Source organism: Oscarella lobularis, chromosome 12, assembly GCF_947507565.1.
Source record: "Oscarella lobularis chromosome 12, ooOscLobu1.1, whole genome shotgun sequence".
Taxonomy (NCBI): Eukaryota; Metazoa; Porifera; class Homoscleromorpha; order Homosclerophorida; family Oscarellidae; genus Oscarella; species Oscarella lobularis.
In genome coordinates, this window is record NC_089186.1 from 698048 (window position 1) to 724735 (window position 26688).

The window sequence follows — 26688 nt, forward strand, 5'->3', positions numbered from 1 at the left end:
ATCGTCTCCTTATGCGGCGTAACGACGGAAAACAACGTTCCTCTTCGAATAATCACCGAAATTCTCGAAGGCTCGCTTTCTGACGTCATCAGGGCCGCTCATCGTTCAGGACTGCCTCTTACTTTGCGAGAGCAGATTGATCTGGCGTTGGGGATAACGGCCGGTATCACTTACCGCCATCTACTCGGTCCAAACGGAGTTTTGCACGGCAACATTCGCTCCTCAAATGTCGTCGTGACGGCGCTTATGGAGCCCAAGATATGTGATTTGGGCGCGGCTCGCTTTGTCGGAGTGACTCTCTCAGCCGGAGTATTGAGTCCAGAGTACTTAGCTCCAGAACGAGCAAGGAGTGGGATTCCTAATACGAAGATGGCCGATGTGTACAGCCTCGGCGTCACTCTCATTGAGTTGATGATGGGCGAGCAACCGGTATCTAGTGATCGACTTGGGCAATGGTCCCGCGTCGGTCATGCGACTGTGAAGAGAATGTGCCGTCAAATGATAAGCGTTGATCCATGTAGGAGGCCGAATGCGCGATAGTGCTTGGCTCAATTGGAACAAGTCAAGGGCTTCGATGAATACGATCGGTGTAGCCCAAAGAGAATGGTAAGGGTAAACTGCATGGAGAAAGTCATTTGAGTCTTGTGGAGGCGCCGTGGCGACAGCGTCGTATCTTGCCAGTTCATAAGTAAGCTTTTGTGTTAGAAGTGTTTTGGCAAAACGTAATATCTCTTTGTTTCTGTTATTTATTTTATCCGCGTTCAGGAGGTACTGTATTAGTTAGCAATCCATTTACTATTAGCGTCTATGCTGAGCACCGCAGAGCTGGTCTAACGTTTTGATTGAAATGCGAAGTTGCTGCCTGTGCGTTTTCGTAATTTTTTATGTAGATACATATTTTATTGCCTAGCTGCCCAGTTCGCTTGAAAGTCTTCTTAATTAATATAAAATCAACGCCATTCACAAACGTGAGGCGAGCTCCACAAAAGCACTTTGAGATCATGGAGCTGTATGATTATATATGATCGAAGTCGGCTACATACATAGTAGTATGTTTAGCAAAGGATACTGATCATGAATTCACTGAATTTATCTTAATTTTAAGGGTAACGGCTTCATGCTGCATATAATTAAGGGCGTGGTCTAACTCATTGTCCATCGATAACTCGCTGTTTCCGTTAGTCCGGGAGATTTCGAATGAGTCACGCAATCACTTGGAACAACATCGAGAAACTGGCCGCTTTGCGGGTCAAAGAAGCGTGCTATAGACGAACCCTTGGCAGAAAGCAAGCGTAGCAAGTCAGACTGGACGTAAACGCAGACATCTATTCGCGCTAACCTTGTTCTCGTAGGCATCCGGGTCCACACACTGTCAACAAAAGACGTCGCAACGATGTCTAGCGAAGAAACGATCCTGATCGAGCTCGATAATATCGAAGAAGACTCCAACGTCGGCATTGACTTCATCTCCAGAGCGAATACGCCAACCGGCGTCGACATTGACTTCATCTCCAGAATACGCCAACCGGCGTCGACGAAGCCGATCCTCAAATTCTTCTATTCAACGAACTGAAGAACTTCGCCGAAGGCCAAGCGAATCGAATTTCGAGGCACATCGACAACGGAGCGAAAGTCGAGCACCTATACGAGGACGATCGAACGACGCTGCACGTTCTGTTCGCCGCCTTCTCGGCGTCCGACGAAGACGACGAAACGAAGAGGCGGTCTTGCGTACAATGTATGAGTCAGAGACCAATAGTGCGTCCACACTAATAAATTAAATTATTTAACTCAATTAATTAATTAATTAATTGAGTTATTTAATTAATTGAGTTTCATGTGAACGCACTATGATATTAATGTCCATGCTTTGTGTTACAAAGCAGCTTTTTTTTCTATGCAGCCCTTCGAATTCTTATCGATCGTTGTGCCGATCCGATGGCGATCTCTTACTCTTGTGATCGGCCTGGTCTGCATGTGGCCGTCATGAATGTGTGTCCTGTTGAGGGCTTGGAGATTCTTCTGTCGGCGCCTGGGGTGTCTATTGGAGTCGACGGTCGTGAAGGAGGCTCGGCGCTTCATGTTTTGGTTTGTACTCTGTGACGTGGATATTTGTCATTCTTAGGACAAGAGCGCGGAGTTTTAGTTGGCTAATGACGAAATGTTTATCGCGCTTCGGTTAGCGTTTTCTTAATATCTCTTGCTTTAGCTGGATTCTCGCGAGTCATTTGATATGGACTACGTCGAATATATAATTGACACAGGCGCTGATTTGGAATCAATTGTCATTGGGTACTGCTCTTTCAAACACACGAATAATAATGAAAGTAGAAATATATCTAGGCGGACTCCCCTTGATGCGATGGCTGCAATGGATGACGACAAGTCTCGAGCGTTGATTGATTTGGTCGAACGAAAGAGACCTCAACTGCTGAGAAAACATGCTGACTCTATGCTTCGTCATGCCTTTTCGTCAGGAAGACTGGCAACAGTCAAGGTTAGGATGTATGGTAGACTCAATGCGTTTCATCCAAAGAGGCTAAAGCGAAGGAAATTTTCTCTCACAAGTCACAACCTCTTAATTATTATGCACGTTCACTTCAATGGACAGTAGACTTTTTTCTAAGACACGTTTCTTTTCTAGCTTCTTCTCAAAAAAGGAGCGACTGTGACTAGAGCCAGTAGCAAGGGAGACGGCGAACCTTTGCTGTTTTTAGCTGTGAGATCCCAGTGCTCATCTTATGAAAAATTCTCTCTTTTACTTCGACTCAAAGTCGACATCAAAGCGACAGACTCGAAGTCGAGAAACATCGTACACATCGCGGCAGAATGCGGGCGTTTTCGCATCATGAAACGCGCCGTGGAGCTCGGCGCGTGCATGAGCCCCCTCGATGCAGACGATGACGGATGTTTTCCAATGCATTTCCTATCGCGTTCAGACTTCGGGGAGATGAGCGACCGCCTAGAATGTCTGAATTATCTGGAGATGAGCGACCGCCTAGAATGTCTGAATTATCTCATTGAGAATAACGCGTGTGTCAATGCAAAGAACAAGCGAAATGAATCGCCTTTGTTTCTCGCGCTTCAAACAAAAGCGAAGAAATTTATTGAGTGTCTCGTTCAGGCCGGAGCGACGTTGGTCGATTCCAAACTGAAGTGTCTTCAGTGCGACGAAGTGACTCTTCTCAGCGATCCCCAAGTGATTCTTGTGGCGCCGAAACCGCTCGATATGACGCTTCGACTAGGAGCCCTTTTCGCCAAGTGCGCCAAACGCGACGATTCGCATAGCTGCGATTTTCTCGCTTTGTCCAACGACATGGAACGTCTTGCCGTCGAGATGATGGATAAGGCCAAGTGGAGAGTTGATGATATTACGGGCAGTTTGTTTGCTCACGGAATAGAAGCCGAGCAAAAGCTGGTAAGCGAATTTACACACTGTTAATGTTAATTCCTGGTTACTATACTATACACGTACATGTATATCTGCATGTGTATGAGGCCGCTTTGCCCTAAGCCCTGAACTCCTGTAATATAGTCTAGACGCGTAGATTCTCGTGCACATAGTTTCTCGTGCACACCTACTGTAGCTACATTTTATTGTCGGAAGACCGCTCGTAGTAGGCACGTAGATTTCAGAGTGACGCGTTTAGTTCATGGGGTAGAGCCAGCCTCGATCTATTCACCCAACTGCGGTATTCTGATCTGCGGGACCCTTTTGAGTTAATTAAAGAATCGAGCTGTTCTAGTGACGAAGAAAGTGTGATGTCAGGCAGGGCAGTTGCCTAGCAAATCCCTATGTACAAAATCTTTCTCACCTAAGAAGACCCTCGCTATATGGCATTCATTAGCTTGCTTATTACGTGTTCCCCAAGCAACGTTAGTTTTGGCTCTCAAGGTCAATGTCATTATTGTTGTCGATGTAGATTCTCAACAATTTGCAGCTGGAGTGCTGTTAGCCTCTAGCTGAAGACATCTCCTGTATATCTCACTCGCACTCTCATACTCACTCACACAGTTAGCGTAGGCGGGGCTTTAGCATTACTTAGTATACTGGGTTTTAGTGGGGGAGAGTTCACTCCTGCATCGCTATACCGTTCTTCTTTAGTTTATGTCTAGCCCTCCGGTTCAGGAGAAGATGAAGTTCTACTGGTACGGCGAGAAAGGCGAAATGAAAAAGCTGCAATACATGTACAAGGTTCCCTTGTTTCTAATGAAGACGTTTCTCGCCTTCTTTTTCGTTTTCTTGCTTCCCTGTCGCCAATGCGACTGCAAAAGTCTCTCCAGAAAATGGATCAGAACCGTAGAGCCGTGCATTGTTTACGTCGCCAACGCCGTCACTTATCTCCTCTTCGTCGTTCTTCTCATTGCCAACGTGTCTCTCAAGTCGAACACCGTTGCCATAGCAACGTCGCTAAGCGTTCTCGATTGGATCGTCTTTGTCTTCGTCGTCGCTCTCCTTTTCCGAGGAATCCATCAAGCGTATGGTCACGGAAGGGCTTTGATGAACAATAGAACAAATTTGGGCAATGTCGTCGACTGGTTTCTCGTCTTCGCTTTTATCACCTACTACGTTCTTCTGTTCGTCGGCTACTATGCTATCGACGATGGTTTCGAAGTGATTCGCGCTTCGTTTCACGTTCTCGGCTTCGCCTCTTTCATCAGCATCGTACGATTTTTATCCTATCTATACAAGGTCATTCTGTCCTTGGACCAATACAGCTGTCCTTCGTCGGCATTTTGTACGACGTCGTACTCTTTCACATTATATTGGGCACGTTCCTGATTGGCTTTGCCGTCTGCATAACGAGCGTCTATTCGGCTCCGGTGAAAAGTCTGGGTGCGTCGGCGAACGCGACCGTACACGATGAAATGTCAGGGTAAGAATCAAAAAGTTAGAATGTACTAGATCCTTTCTCCTTGTGTATGTTTATCTCCGTGTTTAGAATGATGTCTTCTATAAAGACCCTGTTCTGGTCTCTTTTTGGAGAATTTGACATGACGAGGTTTGAAGCCGAGCCACTGGAGGAAGCCGTTGGTACGATCATTCTCGCTCTGTGGTTGGTGCTTGCCGTCATCGTCCTGCTCAATATGTTGATTGCTTTGATTAGCAACGGCTTTCAAAGGGTTCAGGTATACATATATTGAAATGTTAGTCAACACCTCAGTTGTAGCTTTCATGCAGGATAATGCTGATATTGAGTGGAAGTTCGCTCGTGCCGTCATCATTCGTGACATCTGGACATGTCCACCGATTCCTATTCCAATCAATATTTTTCATTTTGTGGCATTGATTGTCTCACACGTGTGCTGCACTTCCTGTAAAGTAATGGCTTGCGTTGTAGACGGACGGCTTGCAAGATTGACGTATCTCATGTCAAGCTTTTCTTTAGCGTTCTTCTGACGATGCGAATTGTATGTTCGAGGATTTTGCCAATCACGAAGGAATTCGAGAGAAGTTTCGAGAGAAAATAGAGAAAGCCGAAGAAGAAGGAGTTCGAAGAAAAGATCTTAAAAAACTGAGGAAGCACTTGGACAAGCAAATTAGTTCGCTAACAGTAAGTTAATGCAGTAATCAGTGCATGCATACAGTGTATAATTCCTTCGTGCAATTTTGCTGTCTATAGGCAGTAGGTTTGGGATCGAAGCCAAATACAGGTCCTGGCGAGAGTGGGTCAGACAACAACGGCTCTTCTCAATATCCCGTGCAGCCTGCTCAATTTCAAGAGGAAGTCGTCGCGGCGAAAAGAGGATCGAGACCGAGTTCTGAGCAAAGGGCAGATGATGAGATAATGATGAGGAAGAGATGTTGCGATGTGGACTGAAGTCTCGAAGTCATGCTAGCGTAACGACGACTCAAGTGGGGGAAGACGCCGCTCGAGAGTTTTTAGAGGGATTGCGTCAACTCCAGGAGAGCTTTCAGAAGAGCTTTCAGGAGCATCAGTCGGAGATTCAAGAAAGCCTTCGAAATCTTCAGTCGGAGTTTCAGGAAAGCATTCGAAATCTTCAGTCGGAGTTTCTCGAACGGCAAGCCAAGGTTGCAGGTTCGACTTCTCTGAATTCAGAATAGGGTTTTTCCTTCCAATCCTATATACCCCAAAGCGTTTTCTTTTAGACTTTCAGTTTTTATTGATTTAGTCATGGGCCCTTAGTCTGTGAAAAATGCATTCGTTACACGACTGTAGGCTAGCACGATATAAGAGTGGAGGTTTACAGTGTTACTCCCGTTACTCCCAGTTTGGAACTGGTCTTGTAGCTAAATGTACATGTACACGTAACACGTGAGCGTCGTCATTCATTCGTTGACCGTCCCGTATGCAGGGGAGATGATCTTCGTTCAGAATCCGCTAAAGAAGGGAATGATGACGACTTTCAATGACCTGTACCGAAACTATGAAGTTCTAGATCAAACGGGAGTGCGAAGCAGCCACGGCGAGCTTCCTTTCGCAAATGTGGCCTGCGTTTCTCGCCAAATGACGCGTATCCAGCACGGAAAACGCCTTCAAAAGGATCTTGGTTGCTGTAAAAGACGAAGCGACTTGCATCGGACTTCATAGCGAAGCGTCGTAAGCGCATTTCTCGGCGCTCGCCGATAGCGCGATAAAAAAGCGCTTGTATGTGCGATTTTTGCGAAAAGGAGACTCTCAGCGTAAGTTTTCGCGAATTTTGGCTCGATTTCTTCATTGCGCTCTTAGATTCGAAGTTCAAGGATGTGGGCCACGCCTACCTCCATGAGACGTCACGACTCAGCTCTTGCAAATGTGGTAAGAAATTTTTTAGAAATTGGTTATTTTTTGATTGGACAACTGGGTTTATTTATCTATTGATTTGACGTAGGTCTTTCCCACTTGAAGCTTTGTGATGTCTTCATGTAGTGAGTCGAAGAGACTATTAAATACCTTGAGGAGCCCCCGTACTCACTCAGACTCTCTTGGCAGTAGAAAATTATTCCCCTCGAAGGAGGAAAGTATCAGATTACCGCTCTTCTTAACGATAAAATGCCGTCCGACAAGTGGAATAAAGATTCGACGCTCGACGTATATCGTGGCCAGAGATACGAGTGCGCTGAATCGATCGACATCATCTCGCCGTCATCATTCGTCATTCTCCAGTCTCGCTGCTCTCGCATGGATAACGTCAGCCATATCGTATGGAAAGACGGCATCAAATTAACAAAGATCGCCGGTAGCAAAGTAATCGAGTGTCTCATCACAATGAGCATAAAGAAAGGACACCATTGCATCGACGTCATCGTACGCTGGTCGAGCAATGATGAATGTGACGTCACTGCAAAGGAATTCGTCGACGAAGTGAAGTCAATGATCGGTGCCGTGTGCGACGAACGAAGTCCGGGTGTCATTCTTAACTGGTTCTATCTGGACAGTTCTAATCTGAAAAAGTTGAACGCAGACCCGGCAATTTATTCGTCGAGGGAAGTCGATCAGAAGGTCAATGAGAGGGCTCTCAACGACAAGCTCTTCTCCGTACGACCAGACAAAGATAACGTTTGTTGCGTCCGAGACTTAGTAATCCTTGCACGTCAAATCGAGTTTCCCTCTTCAGGTATTCGCACCTTTGAAAATTCTTTTCTTGATATTCTTTCTTTAGGCCCTTTTCCCGCCGATGACGTGCCCGTGTCCGATGGGTTACTGAAGGCTTGCGCTGCCGTCGATGGAACACAACTGGACGACATCTGTTTTTATTTTGACATCAAAAAAGACGATCGTCTTGAGATTTGCCAGAGTACTACTGGCATTGCTGCTCGTCGATTTGAAGCGCTGAGTTTGTGGAGGAAGCGAGCAGACGCACCAAAAGTAAGCCGGCTTCTTGGGTTGTATAAAAGAATGGGCGTCGCTCGGCGTGCTATTAAAGATGAATACAAACAACTGTGTCAACGTGAGTAGACTCTGTCTTTTTATGTTTTTGTCTTGGTGGGTGGCTGGCTAGGCAGACTGTCGTATTTTAATTAAACCCTTTGGTGTTTTTTTTGTGATGTTCTTTCTTATTGCATTGTTACTTGTTTGGAGGCATGGTAAGGCGCTGGAAGTTTCGCTAGCTTGGAGGCGTGGTCCAGCAATGAAAAAGTTTACACGTCATAGATCGTGCGCGTACGCATGCGCTCAATCATTTGCGCACATGCAGGCGTCGTCGCGTAGCTTCGTTTAGTTTCAAGGCAAGGCGAATGAAAAAAGCGTCAGCAAAACGATGAGAATTATTGACTAGAGTCGAGAGAGAGCAATTGGCTTCGAAACGAGCCAAAATTGAATCGCTCATCGCTCGCGTTCACTCGCAAACGTCGGAAAACATCGAAACAGAGTGCGCAATCGGACAACTTTTATTCGAGAACACAATCGGCGACATTTCGTCGTACGATTCCGTCGATTTGGCGTCGAGCGGAGCAGAGTTACGGCTCCACAATGCGTCCATTGTTACGGCACTCCCTGTAATCGCCTTCGACGACGATTCGGCGACAAACGACGTCGTCTCAGCGATATGCTGGCTCGAACATCAAAATATCATCCAATTAAAAATCGACGAATCGAAAATAACATCGTTTTCGTCGACGTCTTGCTAAATCGAAAAGAATTGAATTTGAAGCGAAGAGATATTCACGAAAAATTCCAACTCGTCATTTTTTATTTTATGCCCGATCTGACGTCAAATTGTAAGTAAATTCAATCAAAAAATCGTAGTGAAAAATTTTCTTAGTTTACGAATCGCCACATTTGGTGGCCCCGGACGACGTGGATGGATTATACGAAATAGTCCTATCCAATCGCGTAAAATTCCCAATGACGCTCTAGTCCCCACGGAATTGATACCAACGTTGAGATCATATCAAAAAACAAACGTTGGAATGGATGCGAGAGAGAGAAGAAAAAGAATCAAAAAGTAGCTAAGAAACACTTATATACTAGAGAATGATGGCCCGGTGTTCACCGTGTTGCCATCATGCAGAGCCTCCCACCGCTTACCGTACGAGAGTGCAGACCATAGTGTGACGTCATATTTTTTTATGTTGTCACATATTCACGTGGTCCTTACAGCCGTTAGCTACTACAGCTCACTCCTACGTACATACTGTAAATACTTGCATGATTGCAATGTTTTCCTAATTAGGCGCTTTTCTGACGTAGTGTATTTGATAATGTCCTCTGTATTCTGTATTTGAGGGGGACCTATGCATGTGTACGGGTCACATTTCCTGTTACCCGTACACGCGTACATACCCACGCACATACGGCATGAGTGGATACTTTTGATTGTGACGTCAGAGCGTGACAATCAAAACTGTCGTTTCGGTTTCTCAGGGCATTTATAACACGGAAAATAGCACAGATCAATTGGAAATAAGGGTTTCTAAGCATTTTTTCCGTTTATGAAAGAAAAAACGCTTTATTCGCGTCGTAAATCGCCTTTTTTGGGGCACAGTTTTGAGCCCTTTGTCGCGCATGCGCTGTACGAAAAAACGGGCTTTTAAGTTACGTCACAATACCGAGCGTGACGAACAGACATACATACATACAGACAGACAGACAGACACTTCCGGCCCTAAGATCACGTTTGAGAGAGCCTCCCTCCGCCGTTATACGGGCTCCACCCGTACAACTCTGGTGGTCGGCTCCATTAATAGTCTCCTTTACTCTATATCAGGTCTGCTTCCGTCTTGGACTGAAAGACAGTTCCATACTCTACTTCGACACAATAACTGAAATGTAAGTAAATATTTAATTAGTATCGTTTTATTAATTTTTCCTTAGTTTTTCAAATGATCAAAGTTAATCGCCTTTTGAAATATTTCCACCTGGTGGTATCCTAGCTGATGAAATGGGTCTCGGAAAAACAGTTGAAATTCTTTCCCTCATTCTCTCCAATTCCTGTACCCGTATATCCGCTTCCGCTCAACGTCCGGTTCTCCCTAGCGACGAACAGTGCAACTGGGAGGATAATCACCACGTGATTAATTGTGTATGTGGGGCGTCGACGTGCGAGGGTTGTCCCCTTCAAAATTGGATACAATGCCTCTGCTGTCATCAATGGCATCATTTTCGCTGCGTCAAATGGGCGCTTTGGAAAAATGAATTCGTTTGTCCGAGATGCTGGACCATAGATAAAAGAGAAAGGGATCGGCAACTCCGACTTTCACGTGACCTTTTCTATGTATTGTGCTTCGTCCATGTGTCCCGCTTGAGTCCCGTATACTAGCACGGTAAGGTTTGCACTAGGCGATATTCAAAAATTTATTTCTTTTGAACGTCAATGCGATCGTTCCATAGAACGAAGCATTTGAGACGATTTTTGTAACAAGCGAGCCGAAAGGACCTCACTGCGAAGGCGTCAACCTCGCCCCCGTTTGCCCCGTTTGGGGGGCGAGGTTCAGTTGGCCTACTAAATCTCTATGTACAAAATCGTTCTCACCTAAGAAGACCATCGCTATATGGCATTCATTAGCTTGCTTATTACGTGTTCCCCAAGCAACGTTAGTTTTGGCGCTATCACTCAATGTCACTGTCATTATTGTTGACGATGTAGATTCTAAACAATTTACAGTAGGGTGCTGTTAGCCTCTAGCTGAAGACATCTCCTGTATATCTCACTCGCACTCTCATACTCACTCACACAATTAGCATTACTTAGTATACTGGGTTTTAGTGGGGAGAGTTCACTCCTGCATCGCTATACCGTTCTACTTTAGTTTATCTCTAGCCCTCCGGTTCAGGAAAAGATGAAGTTCTACTGATACGGCGAGAGAGGTGAAATGAAAAGGCGGCAATACATGTACAAGGTTCCCTTGTTTCTAATGAAGACGTTTCTTCTCGCCTTCTTTTTCGTTTTCTTGCTTCCCTGTCGCCAATGCAACCTGAAAAGTCTCTCCAGAAAATGGATGACAACCGTAGAGCCGTGCATTGCTTACGTCGCCAACGCCGTCACTTATCTCCTCTTCGTCGTTCTTCTCATCGCCAACGCGTCTCTCAAGTCGAACACCGTTGCCATAGCAACGTCTCTAAGCGTTCTCGATTGGATCGTCTTTGTCTTCGTTGTCGCTCTCCTTTTCCAAGGAATCTATCAAGCGTACGGTCACGGAAGGGATTTGATGAACTATAGAACAAATTTAGGCTATGTCGTCGACTGGTTTCTCGTCTTCGCTTTTATCACCTACTACGTTCTTCTATTCGTCGGCTACCATGCTATCGACGATGGTTTCGAAGTGATTCGCGCTTCGTTTCACGTTCTCGGCTTCGCCTCTCTCATCAGCATCGTACGATTTTTATCCTATCTACAAGATCATTCTGTCCTTGGACCAATAGAGCTGTCCTTCGTCGGCATTTTGTACGACGTCGTACTCTTTCACATTATATTGGGCACGTTCTTGATTGGCTTTTCCGTCTGCATAACGAGCGTCTATTCGGCTCCGGTGAAAAGTCTGGGTGCGTCGGCGAACGCGACCGTACACGATGAAGTGTCAGGGTAAGAATCAAAAAGTTAGAATTTACTATAGATCCTTTCACCTTGTGTATGTTTATCTCCGTGTTTAGAATGATGTCTTCTATAAAGACCCTGTTCTGGTCTCTCTTTGGAGAATTTGACCTGTCGAGCTTTGAAGCCGAGCCACTGGAGGAAGCCGTTGGTATGACCATTCTCGCTCTGTGGTTGGTGCTTGCCGTCATCGTCCTGCTCAATATGTCGATTGCTTTGATTAGCAACGGCTTTCAAAGGGTCCAGGTATACATATATTGAAATGTTAGTCAACACCTCAGTTGTAGCTTTCATGCAGGATAATGCTGATATTGAGTGGAAGTTCGCTCGTGCCGTCATCGTTCGTGACATCTGGAAATCTCCACCGATTCCTATTCCAATCAATATTTTTCATTTCGTTGCATTGATTGCCTCGCACGTGTGCTGCACTTCGTCTAAAGTAATGGCTTGTGTTGTAGACGGAGGGCTTGCAAGATTGACGTATTTCATGTCAATCTTTTCTTTAGCGTTCTTCTGACGTTGCGAAATGCATGTACGATGATATCGCCAATCACGAAGGCATTCGAGAGAAGTTTCGAGAGAAAATAGAGAAAGCCGAAGACAAAGGAGTTCTAAGAAAAGATCTTAAAAAACTGAGGAAGCACTTGGACAAACAAATTAGTACGCTAAAAGTAAGTTAAGTTATAATGCAGTAATCAGTGCATGTTTGCAGTGTATAATTCCTTCGTGCAATTTTGCTGTCTATAGGCAGAAGGTTTGGGATCGAAGCCAAATACAAGTCCTGTCGAGAGTTGGTCAGAGGATTCTGACAACAACGGCTCTTCTCAATATCCCGTGCAGCCTGCTCAATTTCAAGAGGAAGTCGTCGCGGCGAAAAGAGGATCGAGACCGCGTTCTGAGCTAAGGGCAGATGATGAGGATAATGATGAGGAAGAGATGTTGCGATGTGGACTGAAGTCTCGAAGTCATGCTAGCGTAACGACGACTCAAGTGGGGGAAGACGCCGCTCGAGAGTTTTTGGAGGGATTGCGGCAACTCCGGGAGAGCTTTCAGAAGAGCTTTCAAGAGCATCAGTCGCAGATTCAAGAAAGCCTTCGAAATCTTCAGTCGGAGTTTCAGGAAAGCATTCGAAATCTTCAGTTGGAGTTTCCCGAACGGCAAGCCAAGGTTGCAGGTTCGACTTCTCTGAATTCAGAATAGGGTTTTTCCTTCCAATCCTATGCCCCAAAGCGTTTTCTTTTAGACTTTCAGTTTTTATTGATTTAGTCATAGGCCCTTAGTCTGTGAAAAATGCATTCGTTACACGACTGTAGGCTAGCACCATATAAGAATGGAGGTATACAGCGTTACTCTCCTTACTCCCAGTTTGGCACTTCTTCGATCGATTCAAGACGGTGGAGTCACGTTTTCTCATTTACTGTAGTTTAGATTAAATTAATTCGTTTGCTTGCTTGCTTACTGCGACGTAATAAGATTGTGGCGGCTAACGGACGAACGTTCCCTGTTGGGACCATAGATGTAAGAAAAGGGCTCCGATGAATACGATCGGTGTAACCCAAAGAGAATGGTAAAGGGTAAACTGCAAGGAGAAAGTCATTTGAGTCTTGTGGAGGCGCCGTGGCGACAGCGTCATGTCTTGCCAGTTCATAAGTAAACTTTTGCATGTGTTAGAAGTGTTTAAGCAGAACGTTATATATCTCTTTGTTGAATAAGGAAAGACGCTGTAGCTTAATGGTCTACTGACTTTCCACAATAGGAAATTTGGCGGTAATTTCAACTGTTTCAATTCCAGGTAGAGCCGCGAGTAAATCCTTTGAAGCGTGAGGAATACCTAGATGCTGACGTTTGAGCATCGATTCAAAAGCACTGACGTGAGAGCACATACCATGATCAGTGACATAGGCCGCTGGCTTGAATCCCGTCTTATTATAGAGAGCCGGAGACATGAGAACTGCCGCCGAAGATGACGTTCCACTTCCGACTCTAATAAAAGAAATAAAATTACATACAGAATATAAATGAAATTCAGTGTCACAATATTACCGAACAGCAAAAAACGAATCCGGAACGTGACCGTCGTGATTGACGACGTTGCACACTTGCCATTGACGGAGTCCTCCGTCGCCAGCGACAGCTATACACCCGCCTACCGCAAAACAACTCCTTTATCTAAAGTGACTAAATACTACGGTATACATCTTTTAGTCTATACCCAAAGCGCCCAGTGGAAAGGTTGCTGCCATCAGAGCGTCACCGGAATATTTGTACTGATCGGCCGTTGGATTGACGCTGTCAATAAGATGAGATGCTAAGAGAAACACGGACTGGCGTTGTGCCTACACTTTTGGAGGTGGAGTCTCGTCGTCAAGATCGATCTTTGGAGCCGGACAGCAAGTCGATCGAGGATCTCCACAGCAAGAGGACCTAATAAAAAGGCTTAGTTCGCTGTCACGTACGAGCTTGTGCACTTGCCTTGCGATCGACCTCGTGTCCTGAAAGACAAAAAGAGGAGAAGCCTTACGACTAAGCAAGGCAATTTCTACGCGATTTCACCTTCAGACGAGCTTCTAAGTGCATCATAAGAGCTCCCATTTGCTCTTCGCCGCTCACGCGAAGCGCTTCTCGCCATTCCGAGTCACTGTTGATCTGTTACCGATCACCCGTTATTAAGCCCGGATCACCAGGGACCGAAAGCTCTTACCGTTACATCGTCAATGTAGTAAAATGCAAAAGAATCTTCCCTTTGCAGGTGCAGGATTTGAATGAGCTGTCGTTTCACCGATTCGACGAGCAGATTCCACCCAATAGAAACGTCATGAAACTGCAAGCTGAAATCGCACTTTTTGCCCGAAGCACTTCGGCTGCGAACAAGCAACTGCAGACGCATCTCAACTTGAGTAAACTCGTGACGACGTTAGACGCGCTCGTGACAGCACCAGATACGGCTCTGGACAGCACGTGCCGAGGTGACGTCAGGAAGCACGCGTTCATACAATCTAACCCTTCTCCTATATCTATGATACAATTGTAGGCAAAAAAATTGAGAGAAGATTTTCTATGCAAGTGCGCATAAAATTAGAGATGCCAGTATTTCAATTCAGACACAAAACGATTGGCCCAGTCCTCCAAATACATACCGTGCAGTATCCCGGATTCAGGGGGAGAGCATGCAGTCTATTTCTGCGACGAGTGCGTTGACAGCGACGGCTGAAAGGCGGAACCGTTCTCATGCTCGTGACGTTTCCGGCGAAGGTCGCGAATTAGATCCCGAATGTCATCGTTCGTCGATCAACCGGAATGAACACATCGTCGTCGCTATAGACGTCGGAACGGCGTTCAGCGGCTACGCAATGTCATCATCGCGCGACAAATTCACAATCTACGCAATGCGCGCCGACGACCCGTTCGAGGAGGGCCGTCTCATAGTCAAAGAGACGAAAATCCCCACCGTTCTTCTGCTCCGACCCGACGGAACGTTTCATTCGTTCGGGCAAGATGCGCTGACGCATTACAGCTCGCGTTTGGACGAAGACGAGCAGAAGTCGTGGCACTTCTTCGAGCGATTCAAGACGAATATATCTAAACTGGTGGAGTCACGTTTTCTCAATTACTGTAGATTAGATTAAATTAATTCGCTTGCTTTCTTGCTTGCTTACTAGTAGGATTTTTTGCGACGGACTAAGACTGTGGCGGCTAACGGACGAACGTTCCCTGTTGGCACTGTCTTCGCTCACGTTTTTCGCTACTTTCGCGACAAGGCCATTGAAGAGTGCAAATTGTTTTCAAAGACCGACTTGACGCAGGACGACGTGAAATGGGTTATCACAGTACCCGCTATGTTGAGCGACGTCGGCAGGCAAATGATGAGAGAAGCCGCATACGAGGTAAGCGCATCAAAGTCAAAGTCAATTACTTTAATTAATTACTTTTCATCATACTCATTAGGCAGGTCTTGCTTCCGACAACGTCCAAATTGCTTTGGAACCGGAATCTGCATCGCTCTACTGCGAATCACTCCAGTATCATAAGCACGCCGATAAAGCCGATCGAAATGTGAGCAGCGTTTTTCAAATTGGCAAACGCTACTTACTCGCCGATCTCGGTGGCGAGACGACCAACGCAGCCGTTTACGAAGTCTTCGGTTGTGGACTGATGAAAGAGTTGTATTGCTCTGTAGGTGGCGCGTGGGGCGGCACGTACGTCAACAAGAACTTCGTCAAACTTCTCGAGCAGATATTTGGTAAAGACGTCATTGACGGGTATCGAGCGAACTATCCTGGCGATTGGGTAGACTTCATATCGGTGAAGTTCGAGACGGGAAAAGGCATGGCGGCGCCAGGGACGACGACCTTCGTCGATGTTCCCTTCTCTTTTCTCATGTTTCTTCGCAAAACGAAGAAGATGAGTCTTCAGGATTGCGTCGTTGCATTTGGCGAAGATAATGTAAAGTTAAGTCACGGCCGACTAGCATTGAAGGATCCGGAAGTAGCGAAATTATTTGATCCTGTATCGACTAGCATAGCCGATCATCTGAAGAGTATCTTTGCCATGTTTGATTCAATTGACTGTCTCATTCTCGTCGGCGGCTTTGCTGAGTGTCGTCTGCTTCAATTGCATCTTCGACGCGAGTTTGAAGAAGCAGGCGGCGTTCATGTTATTGTTCCTCGGCAGTGTTCACTTGCCGTAGCAAAGGGTGCCGTTCTGTTGGGTCATCGTCGAATTTTGGCTGGAGTTCCGACGGTCGCTCTCTCCAAAAGCAGTCTCAAGAAGGATTTCGCGGTATGTCTGTAATGCTAGCAGCCTTGCCGCGCACTCGCCCGCAAAAATCGCAAAAATCATTATTTATTTATGCAGAAACCGATAAAATTGATTTCTATTTTTAATGGGAATAATTTATAATAGGATCTGAGTCACCGTTTAGAAGAAACGGCTCTTGCTTTGGCTCAGAAAAAGCAAGAATTAGAGGCAGTGCTAATCGATGTTCAAGCAAAAAACGAAGAGATTAAGAGTCAAGCTCAAGCGATGGGTGAGACGTTTCGACCCTTACAAACATGTGTTATAGTGATAGATGCATTTCACCGCAGCCATATACAAACAAAGGTTGACTGCTTCAGAAATGGATCGGGGTAATAATCTTTGATTATTTCTCTCCTGCGTAACCTTAATTGTCTAACCCTAAGTGCAATTGAAGGCCGCGGGTGAAGCCAAAGACGTACAAATGGCAAACGCGCGAATTGAACACGGTATGTTCTATTGACATTAATTTCGTTTATTTGATCGCGATTTTTAGAAAAATTGATTTCTGACTTGAGAGATATTACTGAAGAGAAAGAAGAGAAAGAGAAGCAGCTGAAAGTAGCAAGAGAACAAAACGATCTCTTGCAAATTCCCATTGCAGAAGTAACAATGACGGAAATTAAACTTGGAGGAGGTGCTTTCGGAGGTGACGTATAGCCGAATTCAAACCAAATTAATAATGAAATTTATTTTGTTTCATTTAGAAGTAAAAGTGGGCTATTGGCGTGGCTGTCCCGTGGCTGTAAAGATGTTCTATGCGTGCCTGGAATCCGATTACTACCTTCGTCTTTTTCAACAAGAGATCTCCGTCTGCACTCGAGCTCGCCATCCCAACATCGTCTCCTTATGCGGCGTAACGACGGAAAACAACGTTCCTCTTCGAATAATCACCGAACTTCTCGAAGGCTCGCTTTCTGACGTCATCAGGGCCGCTCATCGTTCGGGACTGCCTCTCACTTTGCGAGAGCAGATTGATCTGGCGTTGGGGATAACGGCCGGTATCACTTATCTCCATCTACTCGGTCCAAACGGAGTTTTGCACGGCGACATTCGCTCCTCAAATGTCGTCGTGACGGCGCTTATGGAGCCCAAGATATGTGATTTGGGCGCGGCTCGCTTTGTCGAAGTGTCTCTCTCAGCCGGAGTATTGAGTCCAGAGTACTTAGCTCCAGAACGAGCAAGGAGTGGGATTCCTAATACGAAGATGGCCGATGTGTACAGCCTCGGCGTCACTCTCGTTGAGCTGATGATGGGCGAGCAACCGGTATCTAGTGATCGACTTGGGCAATGGTCCCGCGTCGGTCATGCGTCTGTGAAGAGAATGTGCCGTCAAATGATAAGCGTTGATCCATGTAGGAGGCCGAATGCGCAAGAGTGCTTGGCTCAATTGGAACAAGTCAAGAGCTCCTATGAATACGATCGGTGTAACCCAAAGAGAATGGTCAAGCGTAAACTGCATGGAGAAAGTCATTTGAGTCTTGTGGAGGCGCCGTGGCGACGGCGTCGTATCTTGCCAGTTCATAAGTAAGCTTTTGTGTTCAATTAAGCAAAACGTTATATCTCTTTGTTTCTGTTATTTATTTTATCCGCGTTCAGGAGGTACTGTATTAGTTAGTAGTAATCCATTTACTATTAGTGTCTATGCTGAGCACCGCAGAGCTGGTCAATCGTTTTGATTGAAATGTGAAGTTGCTGCCTGTGTGGTTTCGTAATTTTTTATGCATATACTATGTTTAGCTAAGGATACTGTTCATGATGAGTTCACGTAGCATCTAATTAAAACGGGGTCTAACTCATCGGTTCTCGTAGTGCAACTCGCTCTTTCCATTTGTCCGGGAGATTTCGAATGAGTCACGTGGAACAACAGTTCGAGAAACTGGCCGCTTTGTGGGTCGAAGAAGCTTACTAGACGAACACGCGGCAGGAATCAAGCATAACAAGTCAGACTGGACGTAAACGTAGACATCTATTAGCGCTAGCCTTGTTCTCGTAGCCATCCGGGTCCACACTGTCGACAAAGTGCGTCGCGCGACGATGTCTAGCGAAGAAACGATCCTGATCGAGCTCGATAATATCGAAGAAGACTCCAACGTCGGCAGTGACCCCATCTCCAGAGCGAATACGCCCACCGGCGTCGACGAAGCCGATCCTCAAATTCTCCTATTCGACGAACTGCAGAACTTCGCCGAAGGCCAAGCGAATCGAATTGCGAGACACATCGACAACGGAGCGAAAGTCGAGCACCTCTACGAAGACGATCGAACGACGCTGCACGTTCTGTTCGCCGCCTTCTCGGCGTCCGACGAAGACGGCGAAACGAAGAGGCGGTCTTGCGTAGAATGTATGAGTCAGAGACCAATAGTGCGATCACGCTAATAAATTTAATTAAATTAATTAATATAATTAACTAATATAATTAATCAATTAATTGGGTTCAATGTGAACGCACTATGATATTAATGTTCTTTTTTTCGATGCAGCCATTCGAACTCTTCTCGATCGTGGTGCTGATCCGACGGCGATCTCTTACTCTTGTGATCGGCCTGTGCTTCATGAGGCCGTCATGAACATTTGTCCTGTTGAGGGCTTGGAGATTCTCTTGTCGGCGCCTGGGGTGTCCTTTGGAGTCGACAGTCGAAAAGGAGGCTCCGTGCTTCATGTTTTGGTTCGTACTCTGTGACGTGTTAATGCATATTCGTCGTCCTTAGGGCAAGAGCGGAGTTTTAGTTGGCTAATTACGACATGTTTATCGCGCTTCGGTTAGCGTTTTTCAATATCTCTTGCTCTAGCTGGATTCTCGCGAGTCATTTGATATGGACTACGTCGAATATTTAATTGACCAAGGCGCTGATTTGGAATCAACTGTCATCGAGTACGGCTCTTCCAATCACAATAATAAGAATAAGAAATTTATCTAGGCGGACTCCTCTTGATGCGATGGCTGCAATGGATGACGAAAAGGCTGGACCGTTGATTGATTTTGTCCAGCGAAAGAGACCTCAACTGCTGAGAAAACACGCCGACTCTATGCTTCGTCATGCCTTTTCGTCAGGGAGACTGGCAACAGTCAAGGTTAATTAAGATGCATGGTAGATTTAATAGTGTCATGTTATTCCAAAGAGGCTGGCGTCCATAAAGGGAAGGCAATTGTACGTCTCTCACAACCTCTTAGTGTGCACGTTCACTTCAAAAGACAGTAGCTTTTATTTTTCTAACAGCTAAAGACTGCCTAATGCCACGTTTCTTTTCTAGCTTCTTCTAAAGAAAGGAGCGATTGTGTCTCGAGCAAGTGGCAACGGAGACGGCGAACCGTTGCTATTTTCAGCTGTGAGATCCCCGTGCTCGTCATTTGCAAAATTCAATCTTTTACGTCGACTCGAAGTTGACATCAAAGTGACTGACACGAGGTCGAGAAACATTGTACACATCGCGGCAGAATGCGGGCGTTTTCGCATCATGAAACGCGCCATGGAGCTCGGCGTGAGCCCCCTCGATGCAGACGATGACGGATGTTTTCCAATGCACCTCGTATCTCGTTCAGATTACGGAGAGATGAGCGACCGCCTGAGATGTCTGAGTTATCTCATTGAGAATAACGCGTCTGTCGATGTAAAGAACAAGCGAAATGAATCGCCTTTGTTTCTCGCGCTTCAAACAAAAGCGAAGAAATTTATTGAGCGTCTCGTTCAGGCCGGAGCGATGTTGGCCGATTCCAAACTGAAGTGTCTTCAGTACGACGAAGTGACTCTTCTCAGCGATCCCCAAGTGATTCTGGTTGCGTCGAAACCTCTCGATATGATGCTTCGACTAGGAGAGCTTTTCGCCAAGTGCGCCAAACGCGACGAATCGCATCGCGGCGAGTTTCTCACTTTGTCCAACGACATGGAGCGTCTCGCCGTGGAGATGATGGATAAGGCCAAGTGGAGTGCCAATGATATTATGAGCAATTTCTTTACTCGCGGTATAGAAGCCGAGCAAAAGCTGGTAAGCGAATTTATACGCACTGTTATTCCTGGTTGCTACCATATATGTATGTCTATGAGGCCGCTTTGCCCTAAGCCCTAAATTCCTGTAATGTCTAGGCGGATAGATTTTTCGTGCACACCTATCTACACTACATTGTTCGTTTTCTTTGTGTTCGGTATTGCCGGAAGACCGCTTGTAGTAGGCAAGTAGAGTTTAGAGCGACGCGTTAAGTTCATGGAGTAGGAGCCTTGATCTATTCTCCCAATTGCAGAATTTCGATTTGAGGACCTTTGTTTTATTAATTAAATGAACGTTTAGGTTAATTAACGAATCGAGTGATGCTAGTGACAAATGAAGTCGGGTGTGATGCCATGCAGGGCGGTTGCCTTAGCAGATCCATATCTACAAAATCGTTCTCACCTAAGAAGAGCCTCGCTATATGACATTTGCTTGCTTATCAGGTGTTCCCCAAGCAGCGTTAGTTTTGGCGTAACACATTCTTAATTAATGTAAATGTCATTATCGTTGTCGATGTAGATTCTCGACAATTTTCAGTTACGGTGCTATTAGCCTTGAGCTGAGAACATACCCTGTATTAAACTCACACAGTTAGCTTAGGCGGGGCTTGGCCGTTACTTACTATACTGGGTTTCAGTGGGGACAGTTCACTCCTTTATACTATAACGTTCTACTTTAGTTTATTTCTAGCCCTCCGGTTCAGGAGAAGATGAAGTTCTACTGGTACGGCGATAGAGGTGAAATGAAAAAGCGGCAATACATGTACAAGGTTCCCTTGTTTCTAATGAAGACGTTTCTTCTTCCCTTCTTTCTCATTATCTTGCTTCCGTGTCGCCAATGCGACTACAGAAGTCTTTCCAGAAAATCGATGAGAACCGTAGAGCCGTGCATTGCTTACGTCGCCAACGCCGTCACGTATCTCCTCTTCGTCGTTCTTCTCATCGCCAACGTCTCTCTCAAGTCGAACACCGTTGCCCCAGCAACGTCGCCAAGCGTTCTCGATTGGATCGTCTTTGTCTTCGTCGTCGCTCTCCTTTTCCAAGATATCTATCAAGCGTACGGTCATGGAAGGGCTGCGATAAACTATAGAGCAAATTTAGGCAATGTCGTCGACTTGTTTCTCGTCTTCACTTTTATCACCTACTACGTTCTTCTATTCGTCGGCTACTATGCTATTGATGATGGTTTCGAAGTGATTCGCGCATCGTTTCACGTTCTCGGCTTCGCCTCTCTCATCAGCATCGTACGATTTTTATCCTATCTACAAGCTCACTCTGTCCTTGGACCAATACAGCTGTCCTTCGTCGGAATTTTGTACGACGTCGTACTCTTTCACATTATATTGGGTACGTTCTTGATTGGCTTTGCCGTCTGCATAACGAGCGTCTATTCGGCTCCGGTGAAAAGTCCGGGTGCGCCGGCGAACGCCACCGTACACGATGAAGTGTCAGGGTAAGAATCAAAAGTTAGAATGTACAGGGGGGCATTAGTCTATAGATCATTTCTCCTTATAAGTGTATGTCATGTTTAGAATGTTGTCTTCTATAAAGATCCTATTCTGGTCTCTCTTTGGAGAATTTGACCTGTCGAGCTTTGAAGCCGAGCCACTGGAGGAAGCCGTTGGTATGACCATTCTCGCTCTGTGGTTGGTGCTTGCCGTCATCGTCCTGCTAAATATGTTGATTGCTTTGATTAGCAACTCGTTTCAAAGGGTCCAGGTATATTGGAATGTTATTAGTGCCAACACATCAGTTGTCACTTTCTCAGGATAATGCTGATATTGAGTGGAAGTTCGCTCGTGCCGTCATCATTCGCAACATCTGGAAATCTCCACCGATTCCTATTCCAATCAATATTTTTCATTTCGTGGCATTGCTTGTCTCAAACGTGTTCTGCACTTTCTGTAAAGTAAAGCGTTATGTTATGGACGGAGGGCTTTCACGATTGACGTATTTCATGTCAATCTTTCTTTAGCGTTCTTCTGACGTTGCGAAATGTGTGTACGATGATGTCGCCCATCACGAAGGCATTCGAGAGAAATTTCGAGAAAAAATCGAGAAAGCCGAAGAAGAATGTGTTCAAAGAAAAGATCTTAACAAACTGAGGAAGCACTTGGACAAACAAATTAGTACGCTAAAAGTAAGTTCATGCACTGGTTAAGTATTCAGTGTATACATGCAGTGTATAATTCATTTGTGCAATTTTTCCGTCTATAGGCAGTAGCTTTTGGATCGAATCCCAAAACAGTTCCTTACGAGAGCGGGTCAGAGGATTCTGACAAAAACGGCACTTCTCAATCTGCTCATCCGGCACAGCCGGTGTCAGAATTTCAAGAGAAAGTCGTCGCGGCGAAAAGAGGATCGAGACCGCGTTCTGCGCCAAGGGCGGATGACGATGATAATGATGAGGAAGAGATGTTGCGAAGTGGACTGAAGTCTCCAAGCCATTCTAGCGTAACGCCATCTCGAGCAGAGGGAGACGCCGCTCGAGAATTTTTAGAGGGATTGCGGCAACTCCGGGAAAGCTTTCAGGTGAGCTTCAAAGAGCATCAGTTGGAGATTCAAGAAAGCCTTCGAAATCTTCAGTCGGAGTTTCAGGAAAGCGTTCGAAATCTTCAGTCGGAGTTTCTCGAGCGGCAAGCCAAGGTTGCAGGTTTCACTTATATGGATTCGAAATAGGGTTTTTGCCTTCTAATCCTATACCTCATCACGTTTACACAGCGTTTTCTTCCAGTTTGGGCAACTGTTAGCTAGCCTCCTTCCTCGTTGTCTTTCACTTTTATTGATTTAGTCATAGGCCCTTAGTCTGTAACAAATGCATGTATTACCTGCTGTAGGCTAGCATATTAAACGCCAACATAGAAGCACAGATATCTAGTAAGATTATCTAGCAGATAATTAACTGTCAACGGGGTTCTATGTCATCGACCTTCTTTGGCACATAATTGTGGAGCACAAACACTTCGTTACTGTTCCGAGAGAGTTGACGGTCTGATACACCACCATTCGTCAGAGTGATCAATCGGTCTCCTTTGGCACGTGACTGTCAACTTACAATAACTCTGTAGCTCTGTCATAGTAACTGTCACATGTACATGTCAAAAAAGTGGGTCGATGACGCAGACAAATGTTACCAGACCTACGTAGAGTGAGCCGATGTTGCCTCCTGCTCCTGCTCCTGGAGGAATGAATCTGTTACACATAACACGTCATTCATTACTTCCACATCCCGTATGCACGCTTCCTGATTCGCTTCCTTTCGCAAACAAAGCTCGCGTTCATCGCGTATCCAGCACGGCAAACGCCTTCAAAGGGATCTTAGCAGCTGTGAAAGGCGAAGCGACTTGCATCGGACTTCATAGCGAAGCGTCGTAAGCGTTTCTCGGCGCTCGCCTATAATGCGATCCAAAAGCACTTTCGATTTATGCGAAAAGAAGATTCTTAGACTCTAAGCGTACGTTTGTCACGAATTTCAGCTGGATTTCTTCATTGCTTTCTTAGGTTCGAAGTTCCTTATCGAGGCCACGCCTACTTTATGGAGCCTTGTCCCTTGTGTAGTGGTGAGTCGAAGAGAATATTAGATACCTCAAGGAGCCCCGCACTTACTCAGATTTTCCTAGCAATAAGAAACACTTAGAGACAGAAGTTTAGGAACGCACCTGCAGTTTGGTAACTAATTAATAGTACTCACTATGGGCTTGCTGCAAAAGAACAAAGGCCACCTATAACCATCTCAGTTATACAGCGTACTTAGATTAGGAAATTAAGTACTCTTTTCTAGTGAGTATTCTTTTGATTTTTTCCTCGAAGGTGTTCAATAGGAAGCATTCTGGAGAACGACGGAATTCATCTCCGTTTAGGACAGGCCCTTTGAAGCGATCGTCGTCACCCGAACTTTCCAAGTATGGATGGTCATCTTTTTCCGTCTTTTTTTTGTAGGCACTTCTGTGAAGCTTTTTGATGTCATCGTTCACCTCTGGGCCTCGAGGTGACTAAACTAAATCGGCCCAACTCTTAAGCCCGAGAGGTTAAATGTGGCTCGAAGGCAGGGGAGCACAACTCCTACTCCAGTGGCATGAGTGTTAAACTGCCACCCCACTTGGGCAAGACGCGGTGGGTTACAACAGCGGTCCCCCTGGAACCAGGCCGTCAGCACTCACATCCGAGCGCTGCCGGTCCCAGGCGTCCGAGCCGGGAGACTAAACAGGCTCTAACTCCGACGGGGGAGTAGTGAGGTTGACCCCCACCCAACTGAAGCCTGTAGGGGCCCCCTGCGGCCCGTGCAGGTGGACAGCGAAAATAAAAGGACCTATGCGCAATTTTTTTCAGTATATCCGGTTTACGTCCGGGTTTTATTGAATAAAATCATAAAACCTATTAGGTGCGTGCAACAGCGATGCGACATGATGCAAACGAGACCCTCTGCACAGAGGGCCCCGGAGCAGTTTTCAATGTAACATGTACCCTAAGGGTCATGCTCAGGACCCTTTTGCCTACGTCACTATACGTAACGAAATTGGAAAAAAATGACTAAAAAATTTGGTGGTCTCTGGAGTCTCTTCTATCTTCGATTGATTTCTTTCGTCTCGAGAAGAGCGCATGAGTGACCAAGGCTAAATCCAATGCTTCTCGTCCATTCCATGGGCCCCTTCCAATTTGTCCGATGTTCGTCTATTCGCTAGAATAGAAGATCCGAAATACAACGAGAAAGGACCCTCTACAGTGTACCCCTCCTCGTATAATAAACGCTTGTGCAACTGGGAAAAAAATCAAAGCATTTCAGCCGTGCGCAAACAGTAATAAAGTAACGCGGAATTAATTAATAGAGCGACGACGGGGAAAAGGAAGACTACTACGATTGAGAGAGATTTTACACTACTCCAACGGCTGGGTCACGTCCCTCCTCCAGATCCCTCCCCCACGTAGACGGAGGGCTTGCTCTTGTTGAACGATTCGTTTTTCTGCCTCGAATTTTTTGTTGTCATGTCATCCTAGTCGCCTTGATTATTTCTGCGAAACTTGTAAATCAATTACTGTACTTGCCTACGTTTTGGTCGACGTGACGTGTTCTCTCTGATCAGATTGTCGCGTTGCACTTCGTCCACTACAAAGTCAACTGTTCCTCTCTATATTAAGAGTTTAATGATTTTTTATCTTACCTGTCTGAATACGTACAGTGTTCCAAAAACGCCTCCAAGACGTAAGCAATAACGAAGTAGAAGCCACCTGGGGCCCACTAGAACATAATCCACTCACAGAGAACGTTTTTATGAGTGCGACGCCAACTGCTCCTTTAAAAGACCACTGCAGTGGAGAGACCCAGTCCAGCATTGCCTTTATAAAAAATTCAATTATTATTTGATATTCGTGTGCAAGGTTTCTTACGACCATCTAACCGAATCTGAGAAAAAGCACCACTCTAAATATGTTGCATAATGTGAAAACGCCTGGAATTCAGATCTTAAATATGCATTTATGACGTCATGGCGTATTCTCACCGTCCCACGTTCCAAAACGAATTGGTTCGCGTATGAAAAAGTTCGTTTTCCACCACGGTTTATCCTTGTCCTGTGTATGAGGAAGCTTAGCGTGTGGGGGCGGGGCTCTCCAGCGATCTTACCTCGCAAAATAACTCGCTGTCCTCATCGTCGATCGCTTGTTATGCAAATTTCAGGCAACGATCTTCCGCTTGAGCGACGTTGCGACGCGGGCGCCAACTCGGGCGACGCAGAAATCGGAGGGAACGGCTCGAGTTCTAACGTTTCCGCCATGGGGACCCCGTTCGACAATTCTCGCTCTTTTACTGCGTTGATTGCAGGCTTTATAAAGCCATCTAGACAGGGTTAGATCTATTTATTAGTTTATCAGCCTTCTCAGACGTCTTTTACCTCGATTCGTCGCGTCTTGAGCTAATTCACTAACATTTACGCACTTTCACGCTTCGAAAACGAAGCGACCAATCTAAAAGTGCGTGAAACTAACGAGGAATCGTAGAAAAAAAGGAGAAAGGCTTACTTCTTTCTTTATTCGGATCACGTGGTATTTCGAGATGTCTAAGGGATAAGTGCATACAGAAAATAAAATTAAAAGGAGTAGCAATATCTAACAAGACTGACGAAGGATTCGAACTAAAACAATGATCGAAATAAGCAAACTAGAAGCACGACTTGACTAATTTGAAAATCGCCAAACAAGCAAAATGAAATGTACAGTACTCAATTTACTTGAGTACATTTCCGCGGTTCTCACGCAAACCGCCTCAAAAGCCGCGAGAAGATTGTCTACTCACTCCGAGTCTCCAAACAGCTTCCACGTTTCCAGGACCTTGAACATAAATACCACGTTTCCGCCATGCGATTTACGAATGTCATCAAGAGCATCAGGGCAGAGATAAACCGCAATTTCTTCCCATTTTGATCCTTTGAGAACCGCA

The 26688-nt window shown here is 45.6% G+C and overlaps 6 protein-coding genes and 1 long non-coding RNA gene across 10 annotated transcripts in view; 5 read left to right on the plus strand and 2 right to left on the minus strand.

Moving 5' to 3' along the window:
• LOC136193499 (non-lysosomal glucosylceramidase-like) overlaps positions 1-14114 on the minus strand; it is a 29282-nt gene extending 15168 nt beyond the window's left edge. Inside the window, exon 1 of the mRNA XM_065982407.1 lies at positions 14029-14114. Within this exon, the coding sequence (XP_065838479.1) occupies positions 14029-14067 (39 nt within the window). The 5' untranslated portion in view covers positions 14068-14114. The remainder of the gene's footprint in view (positions 1-14028) is intronic.
• Positions 1956-6240, plus strand: LOC136193501 (uncharacterized). Its single transcript, XM_065982411.1, has 8 exons — positions 1956-2292; positions 2344-2497; positions 2645-3418; positions 4106-4877; positions 4944-5130; positions 5183-5323; positions 5391-5555; positions 5625-6240. The coding sequence occupies exons 1-4, from the start codon at positions 2234-2236 to the stop codon at positions 4781-4783; spliced, it is 1665 nt and encodes a 554-aa protein (XP_065838483.1). The 5' UTR covers positions 1956-2233; the 3' UTR covers positions 4784-4877; positions 4944-5130; positions 5183-5323; positions 5391-5555; positions 5625-6240.
• Positions 6324-8023, plus strand: LOC136193502 (uncharacterized). 2 transcript variants are annotated; one of them, XM_065982412.1, is made up of 5 exons: positions 6324-6646; positions 6693-6761; positions 6835-6871; positions 6936-7560; positions 7606-8023. In XM_065982412.1, the coding sequence occupies exons 4-5, from the start codon at positions 6996-6998 to the stop codon at positions 7899-7901; spliced, it is 861 nt and encodes a 286-aa protein (XP_065838484.1). In that variant the 5' UTR covers positions 6324-6646; positions 6693-6761; positions 6835-6871; positions 6936-6995; the 3' UTR covers positions 7902-8023. The 2 variants fall into 2 exon arrangements, with proteins under 2 accessions (XP_065838484.1, XP_065838485.1); XM_065982413.1 differs by having other exon boundaries at positions 6939-7560.
• LOC136193697 (uncharacterized) lies at positions 8220-9831 on the plus strand. The gene is made up of 4 exons (XR_010671420.1): positions 8220-8662; positions 8707-8889; positions 9652-9713; positions 9759-9831. It is a non-coding gene; the product is annotated as an uncharacterized lncRNA (long non-coding RNA).
• On the plus strand, positions 10775-12807 carry LOC136193914 (short transient receptor potential channel 4-like). The gene is made up of 5 exons (XM_065982924.1): positions 10775-11466; positions 11535-11721; positions 11774-11914; positions 11982-12146; positions 12223-12807. Exons 1-5 carry the CDS (start codon positions 10775-10777, stop codon positions 12673-12675), a joined length of 1638 nt encoding a protein of 545 aa, XP_065838996.1. The 3' UTR covers positions 12676-12807.
• Positions 14115-18126: 4012 nt separating the features above from the next.
• Positions 18127-23102, plus strand: LOC136193500 (short transient receptor potential channel 4-like). Its single transcript, XM_065982410.1, has 12 exons — positions 18127-18212; positions 18266-18613; positions 18753-18937; positions 19062-19144; positions 19191-19344; positions 19393-19468; positions 19525-20256; positions 20936-21708; positions 21788-21974; positions 22024-22164; positions 22231-22395; positions 22473-23102. Exons 7-12 carry the CDS (start codon positions 19729-19731, stop codon positions 22932-22934), a joined length of 2256 nt encoding a protein of 751 aa, XP_065838482.1. The 5' UTR covers positions 18127-18212; positions 18266-18613; positions 18753-18937; positions 19062-19144; positions 19191-19344; positions 19393-19468; positions 19525-19728; the 3' UTR covers positions 22935-23102.
• A 1495-nt stretch (positions 23103-24597) lies between these two features.
• Positions 24598-26291, minus strand: LOC136193619 (uncharacterized). 3 transcript variants are annotated; one of them, XR_010671397.1, is made up of 8 exons: positions 26271-26291; positions 26144-26216; positions 25876-26088; positions 25754-25823; positions 25644-25702; positions 25415-25589; positions 25299-25359; positions 24598-25246 (listed from the first exon to the last, which is right to left on the minus strand). XR_010671397.1 is itself a non-coding variant. In XM_065982538.1 (8 exons), exons 3-8 carry the CDS (start codon positions 25899-25901, stop codon positions 25242-25244), a joined length of 384 nt encoding a protein of 127 aa, XP_065838610.1. In that variant the 5' UTR covers positions 25902-26088; positions 26144-26216; positions 26271-26291; the 3' UTR covers positions 24598-25241. The 3 variants fall into 3 exon arrangements, 2 of the variants coding, with proteins under 2 accessions (XP_065838610.1, XP_065838609.1); XM_065982538.1 differs by having other exon boundaries at positions 25303-25359; positions 25652-25702; XM_065982537.1 differs by having other exon boundaries at positions 25652-25702.
• Positions 26292-26688: the final 397 nt, after the last annotated feature.